The 15,139-nt window shown below is 53.7% G+C and overlaps 2 protein-coding genes across 2 annotated transcripts; both read right to left on the reverse strand.

Annotated features, from left to right (window-relative positions):
- Positions 1-57: 57 nt before the first annotated feature.
- Positions 58-5,571, reverse strand: J4E87_007683 (uncharacterized protein; the record flags this gene model as incomplete). The annotated part of the gene is made up of 3 exons (XM_049379277.1): positions 58-3,857; positions 4,157-5,158; positions 5,208-5,571. The coding sequence occupies 3 exons, from the start codon at positions 5,569-5,571 to the stop codon at positions 58-60; spliced, it is 5,166 nt and encodes a 1,721-aa protein (XP_049230851.1).
- A 3,536-nt stretch (positions 5,572-9,107) lies between these two features.
- Positions 9,108-10,028, reverse strand: J4E87_007684 (uncharacterized protein; the record flags this gene model as incomplete). Its single annotated transcript, XM_049379278.1, has 1 exon — positions 9,108-10,028. The coding sequence occupies one exon, from the start codon at positions 10,026-10,028 to the stop codon at positions 9,108-9,110; it is 921 nt and encodes a 306-aa protein (XP_049230852.1).
- Between the last annotated feature and the right edge of the window lie 5,111 nt (positions 10,029-15,139).

Genomic DNA, 15,139 nt, shown 5'->3' on the forward strand with positions numbered 1-15,139 from the left:
CCTACATCCCCGTCATCACCCACTTCCCTTCCTCAATATCTATATCCCCCACCCTACTCATTCCTGCCAACTCCTCCACCCCTCTTCTCTCCACTCCCCACTCCTCCCCCCCTCCTTCATTACAACCCTAACACCACTCACCCTCTGCGCCCTATCCACCGCCTTACACATATCCACCACACTAAGCGCCGCGCCCATAACCGCCGTTAGGGCCTCCATCTCCACTCCCGTCGGCCCCGTACATTGCACTTTGGCTTCGATGTTCACACCCCCAAAACCCATTTTCCCCTTCCCCTTGCCCTTCCCCCCTAATATCTCACTTCTCTCCAATACCCCCATAATCCCCTCCATCTCCTCTTCCTTTGTTGTTGTTGTTGTCCGCGGATCCCACTTATCACCAAAAAGGCGGAGTTCAACGCTGACGTGGGTTAGGGCGATGGGGTGGCACAAGGGGATTAGGTCTGGGCATTTTTTCGCGGCCATTATGCCGGCTATGCGCGATGTACCCAGTACATCTCCTTTCTTGTTGGCGTTTGAGCGGATGAGGCGGAGGGGCACGGCGTTGGTGAAATACACGGTTCCGACGGCGATGGCGGTGCGGGTCGTGTGTTCTTTGGCGGATACCGAGACCATGTGTGCGGAGCCGGTGGGGGTGAGGTGGGGGAGGGATGGTTGTTGTTGGGACTGTTGTAATTGGGATTGTTGTCGTTGGGATTGTGAGGAGGTGGATTTGGTCTGTGAAACGGGTTGTTGAGCGAAGGATGGTTGTTGCACTGGTACCTCCATCCCCCCCTCCAGCATCGACATAGGACGAGTCTGCTGTCTCGGCTCCGCCTCAAAAGGCGAATGCGCAGCAACCTCATTCATGCTATCCAAAAAGTCTTGCAGCGACTTTGTTCCTGGGGCCTTGCCCTTGACGTCTGTCGCAGGCTTCACGATATGTCTAGGCGGCCCGGGCAATTCTGTTCGCTCCAATTTCCTCCATTCAACATGCCTCGAGCGTCTGAGTTCAGGTAGGGACTGGAGGGGTCTCTTGGCGCGTACGAAGGCTGGTTTGTCGGTGTCGGTTTCGGTGTCTTGGTTAGGTACGATTTGGTGGGTTCGTGGGACGGGCTTAGGTAAGACTTCCTCGGCCTTTTTGATGCTTTCCGGTCCGTATTGCGGTACTTTGTCGATTGTGCGTTCGACCGTTAGCGGCTGTTGGGGCGGCTGTTGGGCTTCAGACTCTTCTGCACGCTCTCGTGCACGTACTTGTGAGTCCAACTGTCTCTTCTCATCTTCTGTTCCCTGCTCTTGTACTTCCACCCCTCTCTCTTCACTCTCCCCACCCTCTCCTTGCCGCTTCAGTGTCTCAGTCATTCGTCTCTCATCCTCCATCTTCTTAGCTTGCCTCCTCTTTCTCCGCAAGACGGTACGACTTACGCCCTCACCGAAAGGCCGATGCATCCCAGGTAAGTACTCTATGTTTTTGGGAGGGTCGGGTTTGGCGTCATCTTTTGTGTCTGCGTTGGCGTCGGATTTGGCGTCTGCTTTGACATCGTGCTTTGGTGGGACGGACTCTGCGGGGCGCTTGGGTTGGGGCTTCGGGTCGGGCTTGACGTCTGGTTTGGCGATGGGTTGGACGTTAATCTTCTCGTGCATTTTTGCATCGATCTTCGCGACTGGTTTGGTGTTCGGCGTAGCAGCGGGCTTGGGCTGAGTCGGGCTTTCTGGTTTGGCGATGGGTTGGACGTTGGTCTTTTCGTGCGTTTTCGTTTCGATCTTCGCGACTGGTTTGGCGGGCGGTGGAGCAGCGGGTTTTGGCTGGGTCGTGCTGTCTGGTATGGCGTCTGTCCTATAACGCTGCTTCAAATCCTTTTTCTTCTCGTTCTTTTCGTCTTTCCCCTCCGTCCCCAAGATCTTGGACCAAGACCAAAAGCCCCGCCTTGTGGACGTCGAATACATCCTGCGACCCATAACCCCATTCGTTGTCACACCACTTCCCGCCGTCCTCGCAGGCGAAGGCTCAATGTTCTTCTTCTCGACATCCACCTCCTCACTAGTCTTGCCCACCTCCTGCTCCAGCACCGTCACCCCACCATCCACCTCTTCAGTCTCCACACCCAAAAACCCCAACCCCCCCGCCTCCATCTCCTCCCAGTCCAACCTCCCCTCCGCATCCCCCCACATATCCCCCCTCCCCCCAAAAACCTCATGCCACCTCATCGCCATACGTTCCGCCGCCTCATTCCCCAAATCATGTTCCCTCACCATACTATCCAGTACCTCCTTGACCCTCTCATCCACAATCCCCTTATCAACCTGGCCCGTACGATCAACATGGTCAAAGCGCTCATTCCACCGACTGATCAGGATCTTGAGCCAGGTTTGCAGGGTGCGTTTGTTGGACGAGGTCCAAACGTCGTAGGGGAGGTTGTCGATGCGGGGGTAGGAGGATTTTAGGCGGTTGCGGAGGGCGAGGACTTGGGATTGGAGGGCTGGGACGGGGGAGTCGAGGGAGAGGATTAGGGAGGCGTCGATGGGGACGATGCCTGAGGGAGGGATGTTGAGGCGTAGGTCGTCCTTGGAGGACGGTGGGGATGGTGGTGGGCGTGGAGTGTCTTTCTTGATGGGTTTGCTGGCTTTGATTGATGGCTTTTGCTGGGGGGACGAGGGAGGGAAGGGATCTCCTGCGTTTGCGACGGAAGTGGTGACATCGTCGGCAGTCATGTCAACTGGCTCATCTACCAACAGATCGTCGGTCGACCCGCTGGTAATGACCGTTGTCTTTTCCTGACCCGATTCAATCGTGAAAATTTCCCCAGCATCAGCTCGTTCCCCATCCATAACCTCCTCCCCCACCACCTCCTCCCCATCCCCATCCCCACCCCTCTTCAGCACACTCACAGCCCCCTTCCCCGCCGGCCACACCACCCTCTTCGCCCTCGGCACATCCACATCCTTCACCTCCCTCTCTTTAACCACCCTTTCTTCCCTCGGCGGATGCATCGGCATCTTCTTAACCTTCTTCATCGCATCATCGAGTACCTCATCAAGCTCAAATCCCTCCGGCAACGCCCCTGAGCTATCAGCCTGGCTAGATATGCGTACGAGACTGGCCCTGCGCTCCTCCTCTTCGTGTTGGTGTAGTTGGCGGAGTAGTAAGCGTTTCTTCGCTAGAACGACTTCTCGTCGCTTGCGCATCTCAGCGTGCCTCTCTGCTTCGGCTTTGACGACTGCGGCTTGTTGTTTGTACTCCGCTAATAGTACACTGAGTTCCTTCATCTTCTCTTTCCGGTATCTTTCTTGTTCGCGTCTTCGGGCTCGCTCGCGCTCGTTTTTGCCTTTCCTTTTCCTTGGTCCCGTCGCATTATCGTTTCCATTACCAACAGCAGTGCCAACGGCATCGAACGCATCCGCCACACTTTCTTTAATCAATACTGGCGGGTCCGGCACCTGCGATGCAGAAGCAGAACCAGAAGCAAGCGGCGTCCCCCTCTCAACCTCCACAATGCGACGATGTAGGTTCGCAATCTTCTTCTCGATATCCTTCAGGAGGTTTTCGGATTCATTCGGTGCTTCGACGTCCTCTAGAAACTGTTGGACGCCGAAGGCGTCTGTGGATCTTGATGTATCGATGTTCTTTAGGAGCCTTTTGGCTTTGGCGAGTCGTTTTAGTTGGTAGGTTTTCTTTGCGAAGGGGGTGGGGGATGTGGAGAAGGCGCGGGTGGTTGTTGTTGTTGGATGAGAGGTGGTGTGTAGGAAAGGGAGGGGCGAGGTGGGCATGCTGGAGCGTGGTCGCAAGGGGTTGGAGTGGCTGTAGGAAGGTGTTCGCGATGTAGGCCATTGGGAATCCAGGCTGGACAAGAGTTTACCATCTGAACAAGGTTAGCAAGGTACATCACAGACTGGACGGTCTCAGATGAGGACTGAATCGGGTATATGATTGGTGTATGTAGCCATAGCATAGCCGACTATCCAAGTCTAAGCGACAGTGTAGAGTCAGAAGAAAGAAGCTCGATCGCTCAAAACGCCATCTATGCAGTGACCGCCGTGGTATCATCAGACATTCCTACCATGACCGTCGTGAGAGGAAGAGATCTCGTCGCATGCGACAACAGCTCGATGGATCCAGAATGCGTGAGAAAAGAGAAAAGGAGAGTCCGAATTCACCCACCAATTAAAATCATAGGCCTATTCTCCCCATTGGCCAAATCATCCAGATCAGCATGCTTCTCCGCCTTCCTCTTAACAGCAGCTCCAACAACATCCAGAAGTTCGCGCTCGCGTTGGCCCCAGCCCAGCACCGTTTCGTCGCTCAGCCGGCCCTCGTGCCGGTCCATCTCGATCTGCCTGATACGCTCAAACGCTTCCTGGTCAATAGGCTCGCCATTATTACCCTGTCTGAGCACGTCTCTCAAGCTCACCTCCGCATTACCATGCAAACAGACTTTGAGATTCCCGTCACTCGTAATGCGAAGTCTATTGCAGGACCCGCAGAAATCGTTCGTCATACTGGTTATAAAGCCGACTTTGCCCACGAAACCAGGTACTTCGTATGTTTTGCTCGTGTCGTTTTTGTGTCCAGGGACGGGTCTTAGGCCGGGGTATTTCGTGCGGATGATGTCTAGCATCTCTTGGAAACTGATCATCTTGTTCTCGCTCCACTTGTTCCCGCCGAAAGGCATGTACTCGATAAACCGCACTTCGATGTCTTTCTCGCGGCCCATTTCGACAAAAGGCAGGATTTCGCGCTCGTTGAGACCGCGCATGACGACGCAGTTGACCTTCAGCTTAACATTCGCGCCCAGCTTATTCATTTCGAGTATGCGGTCAATTGACCTCATGACGGCGTCGAAGCCTTTCCTTCGGGTCATGATCTGGAACTGGAACGGGTCTAGTGTGTCGAGGCTGAGATTGACGCCGGTCAGGCCTGCTTCGACCATGGCGTCTAGTTTGCGGTGCAGCGAGATGCCGTTGGTTGTGAGGGCGAGTTCGCGGAGGCCGCGCGGGCGCAGACTGCCGATTTGCTGCATGAGCGGGACGATGTCGCGGCGGACCGTGGGCTCGCCGCCTGTGAGCCGGATCTTGGTTACGCCTTGCGAGACAAAGAGGGAGGAGAGGTAGAAGATTTCGGGTGTGGTGAGCATGTTGGCGGGGGGTGATAGCGGTATGCCCTCTGTTGTTTGTTAGCAGCTTGTTTTGCTGTGCAGATATTGGAAGCGCACCCTCTGGCATGCAGTACAGACACCGCAGGTTGCAGCGCTCTGTGATGCTGATCCGGAGATAGTCATGCTGCCGATTGAACGTATCCGTCAGGAAATCAGAAAAAGGTTTCGCGTTCTTAATCGCCTTCCTCCGCTCCTCCACCTTCGACGACGCCGGCACCGAAACTGGGGGTACTCCCGCGGGGAAATCCACATCAGGTTCCTGGATCGCAGCATTCGTCGCAATGCATCTTGTGCGTAATGCGCTTATCGACAGTCGCGTAGTCGGGTGTGCAAGCGGTCGTGAAAGCGGACGTGACATGGGATTGCCACCAACCGCCCGTCGCAGTCGCAGCGCGGCCGGACCCGCCCGTATCCTAGCCATTTGCGCCATTACGTGGAGTGTCGATTCGAAAGTCCGCGTCGTACATTGGGAGGAGGAGGGGCGCACATGGGGAGCTATATACGCCGCAAGAGGGTAGGGCGGAGATGACTGATATGTGACATGCTTCGGAGCGGTTCAGGTGGGCTGTCTGAGCCTGTGACAGGGATCTACAACCGCTCTTGGCGAATCCTTAGTAAGATGGCTCCAGCAAAGGTGGGGTATGCGGCGAGGTGCGATACGCGGTAGTTCGATACACGGTAGTTGGATTGTCACAATCGTGCGTAAGTACAGAGATCCATGCTTGTTCTTATGTGCGATTGTGTAATTCCGTGCATGGTGTTTGCAATGCGTTTGAACATCTTCGCATCGCCGCGGATTCGTTCCGAGATTTCCGACATGGAGAAAACGAGTGACCCTCTACAGGTCCTTCTCATACAAGGGAACATACAGCAAATCCGAAGACTACGCTAAGACAAAGCAAGCATGCAAGACACCTGGTGTGAATGAAGACTCTAGTATCATTATCTCTTTTGCCTTCATTTATGTGCCACTAAGAAGCCCATCCATAGACGCGCTGCCACAGACCACCAATACATGCGCGATCGTTCCCAAAATCGCACCCGGGCAATGTCATCAACCGCGAAAAAACGACCACAGCGACTGCGCTCCCTTGCTGCACCTTTTCTACCCCAAACAAAAAGCCGCGAAATGACGTCTTATCTGGCGCGAACACATACTCCCTCGCCTTTCTCGAGCGCAACAGCGTGTACTCTCAATTCTGTATCACACTCTCCCTACACCCCCAGCCCTAGCCGTCCACTTTTCATACAACCCTAACCAGCCCCCATCTCCCGACATACCCATCTACCCTCTCATCCCCCCCTCCCAATTCCATACCCAGGATACGGCCTAACCCCCTCAAACATCCTAATACAATCCCCAACATTCCTCCCCTGCCCCTCCAGCCCCACCATCTCCTTAACAATATTCTCCAAGAAACATATCACCGCCCTCGCTCCCTCTGCCGGATTCCCCCCACTCAACCCCTTTCCCACCAACCCCTTCTTCCCTCCCTCCTCCCTCGCCAACTCCATGATCAGCGGTAAGTCAGAGGCGTCAAAGATAGCAGAGTCGTCGAGATCGAATTCAGTCGCTGGACCCGTGAGGTGCGACCATGTGGCAGGCCAGTTTACATCGTCTTCACGTCTGAAATCCGCGCGGCCGAAGAAGAAGAGGGGGCTGTTGTTTGTGGAGGAGTTGAGGAGGGGGGGTGTACCGGAGAGGTTGATGCTGAAGCTTGCTCTGGGGGAGTTTGTAGTGTTTGTACCGGAGAGCAGGCTAGGAAAGAGACTGAGACTCGTTGCAACTGTGCCACCTAAACCATGACCAATGACACCGAAAGACTCCGTGTTTAAACTACCCGTAAAGTGGAGGGCAGGAAATTGGCGGATTATCAAGGAAGTACTGTTGATTTGGCTGAGTGTGAATGCGATATCCGAGATGCGTGTCGCGACCGCAGTTTCCACAGTTTCGTTATACTCCGTAACCGGCGATAAATTAGACAAAGGAACCGTCCCGCTGTTATACACAACCTCCAAATCCCGCGTTCGAGACGACGTGAACTCGACGATTGACGCGTCGCCAGGGTGATCGATGACGACAACTGCGGCACCATTAGCCGCGATGTAACGCGCGGTTGTCGAGTACATCAACCTGCTCGTGTCGACGTGTGGTTCCAGTACCACAACGGGTACCTTACTGACGTCGCCGCCGCCGCCACCACCACTATCACTACCAACACAAGACTCGTAAGTCATCGTTTCAAAAGCCCCCGCATCCCGCTCATTCCCTTCAACAAACTGCTCATTTGCTATCTTCGCGGTTTGAGGCGGCATGTACTCCTGCGTGCCCATCGCAGAACACTGTTTCCTGGGTACAGGCATGTACAAGCTGACCATGATCCGTCGGTCTTGATCTGGGCGGTAAGGATCCTTTTTTGTCGAATCGGTCAAGGGGAAGTGGGAGACCGCGACGAGGTAGTTGTGGTTGGTGTCTGCGCCGGGGATTTCGATGGAGTGGACATTTTGCGGGAGGAGCACTGTGAGTGTGATGACGAGTATGAGGCCGATGATGCCTAGAGAGGGAAGCATGATGGCGGGGCGAGTGCAGAGGCGGAGGAGCTTGAGGAGACGGGCCTTGAAGGCGGGTTTGGTGGGGGTATCTGAGGACATGGAAGCGAGTGTGGTGCGAAGTGATGTTGGTGAAGCAGTGGAAGAGCAGCGGGTTCCCGTTGTGACGTGGTAGATACGGGAAGAGGAGGAAGGGACGCAAGTTACCGGATTGCTACTGTAGGAACTTGGTCTAGCGCAAGCATTGAGTGAATGTCTCAGCAGCGGGAGGAACTTTAGTGTGTCGTTTGTGTTTGTACTACGGTGCCGACATTCCATACATAAGCAAGGCCGCCGGCAGCATAGAACAGGCATGCAGACATGCACACGCACAGAGGAGAGAAAAGACCTCCACCACCTCCCCTCCTCCACCCCTCCGCCTCCCCTCCGCCTCCCCTCCGCCTCCCCCACCCACCCTGGGATGCAAGGTACCGGATTACTCTGTTTGCGATGTGATCTAGTGGAACGTTTGAGTGAAAGGTTTCAAGAGCGGGAAGTACTTAGTTTGCCGTTTTTACTACTGTGCTCACGCTCCATAAATATAATAAGGCCGGCAGTGTACGCCAGGCGGACAGATAAACACACGGACAGAAGCAGAGGGAAGAGGCCTCCGCCACCTAGGCATGCGAGGTACCGGATTGTTACTGTAGCAAGTTGGTCTAGTGCAAGCATTGAGTGAAATGTTTCTGACAGCGGGAAGTACTTTAGTGTCCCGTTCGTACTACTGTGCCCACGTTCTGTGAATGTGACGAGGCCTTTGTGTGGTCGGTGCGTGGTCGCACTGGCAGGATGCGCCTTCGTCTTCATCTATGTCTTGGTTACGAGCCGAGTAGTACCCGCACGGCAAAAAGTTGCCGATGTGTATTGTGTTTCGCATACCAACAGACACTGCGTAGGACCCGAGTTCGCTTCTCCAGTTTCGGGCTAGTGAAGGAATACCAAGACGTGAAAGCTGGCTAGGAAACTGGAATGGGATGGGAGAACAAGGAGAAAGGACGCGGGACTCTTGGAAATGAATACGCGGATGGAATGTGAGAAGTAGAAGGATCGTTACTAGTCTATAGCCATGTACCATGACACCTCTATGTCTTGTCTCTTCATCCCCTCCTCTATGCGCAAAACAAGTAATGTTGAAATCCGGCCGTATCTTCGTAATCGTGCAGTGTGGGGTATAAGCAATGTTGAATCCTCCGTACGTAAAATGAGCGTAAACATCGTGGCCTGTAGATCCCCTCATCAAATGATTGATTGAGAAGGGATCTCGAACGCGAAGGTCATGGCCTGACGTAGATCCTTGGGACTGGAACGTCTCCCAGCCAGAACCTATCAAACACGCGTAAGTAAAACCAGAAACAAAACCAAAACTTTTCAAGACCCCGACTCCAGGGAAGAAAGCGACAACCTCTTCCTCTTCTCAATCGGCAACCTCTTCCACATGCCAACATGCTCAATACCCTCTTCGATCCAGTGGGGTTCTGCTGGTATCTCAACCTCGCCGTCATCGTTCTTCAACTCCTCGTGGAAGCCGTGCTTCTCCCACATGCTCTGCAGGTTGGCTTGGGCGTGGATCATGACCAAGCCTTGCCAGGTAATCTCCCGCTCCTTGTTGTTGCCGAGTATCTGCGCCATCTCCAGGGCGGTGGGAGAGGGAGGCCGGTAGATGAGATCAGGATTTGAGCCCGCGTAGTCGAGGGCGGCGTTGATGAGCAGCTTTGCGAGGCCGAGACTGCGGTAGGGCGCTAGGACCGCGAGCCTGCCGAGCTTGATGTATGGCTCTGGCGGGTGCTTACTCTCCTGCTCCTCACCGGGTGGGTCTGCATCGGCATGCTTGTCCGTCTTGTCGTCCTCGACGTACTTGTTTGGGCCGTGGGGCGGGGGTATCAGGCGAATCGTCGCGACGGGCACGCGGGTGGCGGTGGCTGAGGCGCGGCGGGCGTCATCAGCTGGAGTGTTGCCAGAGTCGGAGCGGCGCAGTGTCTTGGGAGGGTGGGTGGAGTGTGTGGCAACGGAAGCATAAGCGACCCAGTGCCAGCTGCGGGCATCGTCTTCGTCGAACTCGGCTTCGAGGGGCACGCCCTGCTCGCCGTAGACTTCCTCGCGGATGGCCATGGCGTCGGCGAAGTTCTGCGGGACGTGGATCTTCTGCTTGCTGCAGGGGAGCGTGTTGTCGTAGCCATCGAGGGCGCTCTTGAGTGGGCACACGGTGTTGACGAACTCGGTGCCGGAGTTGGTCGCGATTAATGGCGCACCGTTGGGCGAGCCGAAGCCGCCTTTTAGTACGCTGGTCATGGCGGGGATGGATGGGGTCGCTGTTTAGTTGCGCATGTGGTGAGGTCGGTGTGGTGGTGAAGGTGCGGTTGATTTGGGAAGAGAGGACTAGAATGGCGCGCTTGGTGGCAGTGATGAGGGAAATTGCGTGGCAGTCGTCGTCTTGAATTGGCGCAATTCAGGCAAACCCTGCTTTGGGAAGGCGCGATGCGCCCTATAAAGAGGGCACACCGACAAACTCTACGGTAGCATGCAACACGTTGTTTTGGGACCCGCAGTTTCAGTCGCTCAGGGTCCTAAGACTTGCTCTATACTCATAGCGGCACAACAGCTGGAGATCGCGCGCAGTCGAGGTGCGCGGGCGAGTGACGTCTCGAGGCCGTCCCCCACTGATGTTGAGAAAGTGATGTCACTAGCTTGAACCCTTGCTCGGACCGCACGGACTACACGGCATATGGGGTCCGACGACCAATCACGGCGCGCGCTACACATCGGGCTGCCACTATCGCTGCCCTGAGATCGTCTGGTGCCTTACCTGCGTCTGTTTCACATGTCAGCTCGAGCTATTCGCCATAGCAGAGTACGGTAGAGTTTCCGGTATTGCGCGTTCCCTCCATCAGTGCCAGACTGCCATGGGCATGTGTGCGTACGCAAGGCTGACAAGAGGAGGCGCAATGAAGCCGATAAAACCCACCAGGCTCGAATAATGCATACCACGCTGCCTTTGCATTACTGATCAGGTTATACATGCACGCCCTTCAAAAAGTTTTTGACACAACACCAGCAGGTTGCATACTACAATCAGAATCGAGCGAGCTTTTTTTTTTTTCACTAACGTAGCTATCGTGACTCATGCACTGCTGTGTCACCTTGAAGGGCGTGCGTATACACATGAACGCTACTCTCGTGGGATTCTCCTATCCTCTCCCATTCATCACACCCGGATAGTTCAGACAGCCGAGGATCATCGAGCTTGTGAGAGAGTCGTAAGCAAAACCCTTAGATACCTTGATAGATCTACGAAGGTTGGAGCACCAGGGCGAGCTATTCGCCACCATCGCCCGTTCGACAAAGTTCATGTTACGCGGTCGCTTTATGGCTTACACCCAAGCTTCCTATCGACGTGGATACGTATGGAACTCTGACGTGTGGGGCATGAGTAGGTATAATATCACAAAAGCCTTTTCACGAAGATGAAAGGATAGATTAAGGCAACCTTCAAGTCACACATGTGCTTTCGCATCCAGCTTTTCCATTTTCCCCTCCGTCTTGGTTAGGCAACCATACAACATCAAGCGTCGCTGAGTTCTACTGTGGGAGTTTTTTTGGACTTCTCTTGGGTATATAAGATTCTGGGGATCTGGCAGTCTTATCTTCGGCGAGCCACTCGACCAAACGAGTCTCCAGTGTATCCCGATCAGTCATTATCAAATCCCCAAAGCTTTTGGGATGATCTGACGGATCAGATTGAAGGTAGAAGTCTTTGAAGTAATGCCATACTCGCAATGAACTGTAAATAATAAACACCAGTATGGCGGCATTTCGTTCGTCTGTATAGGGTAGGATCTCGAAATTTTCGAAATATGCCCTAAGTGCAATAGACAAGGTCCAAGTAGATAGTCCAAACACCGGCTCCTGGGGATATGTGGGATTTTCGAGGAGATCGTCTTGAACAACCCCTTCGAAATTGTCCAGTTGAGCCGCGCTCAATCTAAAGATCGATGCAATCTTTTTGGAAACATATGCGTTCCGTGGAGAGGGGCGCTTCATCTGCTTGAGAGATTCCGTGGAAAATGCAGAAGCGGTACTTGCTATCATCGTTGCCGGAGATATCAATTGTTCCCCATGCTCCCGAATCATCATGATTGCGATGGATATCCTTGGAAGTGACCGATACTTCGCGGGCAACAATTTGGACGTGAGTGGAAAGAAGTTGTAGACTCTCACCACATCTTCCCAATCATCTAAACGCCTGGTGTCATTCCGCAGTGGGGTCGTGGGAAACATCCTGCGGTACAGATGAAGTATATAATGTGTCAGAGAGTCCAGAAGGTGGTTTTTTGCAGCGGTGTTTACCAAAGGAGTGTCGTCCATGTTGGAAATTCCTTCGTACCAATAGTTGAGAGTTATGATCCAAGATATGTCCGGTTTAGAGGTAGAGACGTAATCGAGACTTGAGAGGAACATTCGGAAAGCATCGCGGTGGAAGTTCGTATGGAATTCCACTACGTCTCCCAATTCTGGCCAAAAGAAGCGTATTGCGTCTTTCCATTTGACCATGCTGAAAGAGTAACTCCAGACCGTCATTGGATCGGACCCCTTGGTGTCATATTGTCGAAAGTGAAGTGGTTCCAAAACGTCTAGAAGATTGCGGACTCGCCAGAGGAGCCTAAGCATAATATAAAAGCCGGCCTTTGAAAATGGAACTGTGGAGCGTTCAATCGTCACAGGACCGAAACCATCGTCCAGATCAATCTTCATGGGGCTAGAGCGACCGCAAAGCAATTTTGGCGAGAGCCCCGAGTCCGCTGATGAATTTTCTGGTGGTATATCGGCGAAGATCAACATCTCGGAAAACTTCGTCCGAACGTCGCACGTAAACTTCGGAATAGCTGTTCGCCACGAATATGTCTTCAAGATGTTTTGGCATCGAAGACAAATACCACGAGCATCAAGATCGCACTTGGGAATTAATCAGCAACATAGTCAAGCTTCAACTGGAAGTTGTACACGCACCTTTCGTTTGTTGAAGCGACACCCATAGCATGACCGTGTGGCCTTCTCCGTAACGTGACGACGCCTTGGCTCAAGTCTCCGCCGCTGGCGATCAGCACTTGGGTTGGAATGGAAATATATGTTGTCGAGTGCATATGCAGCGCTTGTCCGTTCAGCGCCAGTACTCTTAGAGCTGCGTTCTTTCCGTTTTCCGCGCTTGATCTGTCCTCTGCGACTTATTGCAGGAAGCTGGGGCTCGAGAGTCTCAGGTACATGAAGGCTGATTGTGTCGGAGTGATCGATTGCCGGTATTGTCACATCCAAAGATTGACCGGGCACTAGAGGGGTATGGCTGTCCCATGACGGGCCCTGATGAGGAGTAGTCGAACCGTGAAGAGGTCTATTGGTTTGACATGTCGGAAATTCGCCCCGGGAAGCAGGACTTGATCTAACATCGTACAGTGGAAGACTCAGTTGAATGCAAGGAGGCCTAGGGGCGGCCATGGAGAGATCGTAATAATTGCCTTGGTCATGTGAACCCAGCACAGAAGGCATCGTGTGGTATTGGGATGTTTCGAACATTACCGGATGAAAAGCAGGTTGCTGACTGTATGCCGAATGACCGAAGGCATTGTAGTCGAGGTCCTGGACGGCGAGAAAGGTATCGTTCTGCTGGCTAACATCTTGGAAATGATTCTGAAAAGCATTCAAATAGACAGTAGGCTGTGGTAGCTGTTGTGAAGGCCAAAAGTTGGCGTCGATCCCATGTGCAGTCATGTTGTCTGTCGAGATCAAGCCGTGATTGGGTATCTGAGATGGGTTCGCAGGCATGTTGGTGTAATCATCGGCCCCAGTATATCCAGTAGCTGTCCAATCCATGGTAGTATAAGGATGGCTATCCGTAGCATCCTGTAAGTGTTGACTTGCGGGAACCGCCTGCGCTTTCTCGAGAATCTGGTAGCGTGCTACCTCATGCTGCCACTCCACTTCAGCAAGCTGTCGCTGAACTTCTTCGGATAGGTGAGTTTCCTGTATATGCATGTTCTCGAGATGATTCGCTGCTTGCTGATCCAACTGGGAGGGCACCAACGGTGTTGGAGGGGGTGCGTATTGTAGCCCAATACTCATGGATGGATCACCAAGCATCTGGGAATCGTCCAAGTGCGGAAGAGGGTATGCAATATCTTCTTGAGCGACTGTAAAGAGCGATGAATTGGGTGGTCGATGGTTTCGTCCAGTCGTGACTTCCTCGCCTTGTTCGGCTGCAATTTCGCCATCATCCACGACGTTGACTTGCATGCCTACTTCGTGAGATGCGGATTAACGGTTCTCTCTTTCGAGAGAAGCTCCGGAGATCCCAAGGGCAGAGGAGCGAAATGCTGATGAGGTATCGTGCTGAAAGAGAGGTGCGCAACTGTGTGAAAGCCCTCAAATGATTGAGTCGGTGGGTTGGGAGGCGACATGTTGATAGAATGCAGAAGCATTGTTTATACACTGACACGGCGAGAACCAGGGCTGTTGAGAGACAGGCAGACATCAAGGGCCAAGCCTGAGTGACAGAGGCTGAGGGACGTCGGTAACAGCTTCCGCATCCCAAAGCAGACTAGACTACGCCATCCTTCACGCTCAGGCCATGCTTCCGCAGCCAGAACAGTCTTAGCGCTGTTTCGGGCACTCACTAGCGCGATATCATTACCAGCACTCTGCAGTTCCGCAGCACGAAAGAGACTAGCACCATCAACATGCGAGGATGCTCATCGTTCCGCAACCGCATACGGATGCGCAAAGGAATTGAGCCCCTAAACCTCGCGATGTCGCCGCGCACAGCCTTCGTGCCTTCTTCCCGGGCAAACATGTTCATACCCAGGTAGATAAGAACACAAAAGCCCGCAATGTAGTAAAGGACAGAACGACCCCCGAAGGATCACAACCTATCGTTTCCGCCCCCACACCCCCTTACCACGCCGCACGGGAACAGCAGCCAACATCCTAGCTATGTGGACGAGATCAGACGTGCTTGCTCTCCTTCAGCTTCTTGCTATGATCATCTTTGCGAGTGTGCATGCTGTATGGTGTTTGACCATCCATCGAGGTACGCCCTTGGACATCCTGCATTCGCGCGGACCGATGTACTGACATCGATCGAGTTACTGTTCGACGTAGCGCGCCCGTCCCAGCATCAGGTGCTAGGAACAGGAGTAGAGGCGGGATACAACCACAGCCACAGCCAGGAGCCCTGTCGCAGCCACTGCCACTGCCACTGCCACGCAAGTGAACGTTGTTGTCTAGTGTTGCAGCATACATACATATCTGCCAGCCACACCAAACAACGACTCGACAAAACCTGCGCAAATACAGCCACGTGAGAGCGTCCAAAAACCTGTTACGAGAACAGACGAAGGAGATGGTGGTCGCCC

The sequence above is a fragment of the Alternaria ethzedia genome (genome assembly GCF_023757985.1).
Source record: "Alternaria ethzedia strain BMP 0044 chromosome Unknown scaffold_22, whole genome shotgun sequence".
Classification (NCBI taxonomy): domain Eukaryota; kingdom Fungi; phylum Ascomycota; class Dothideomycetes; order Pleosporales; family Pleosporaceae; genus Alternaria; species Alternaria ethzedia.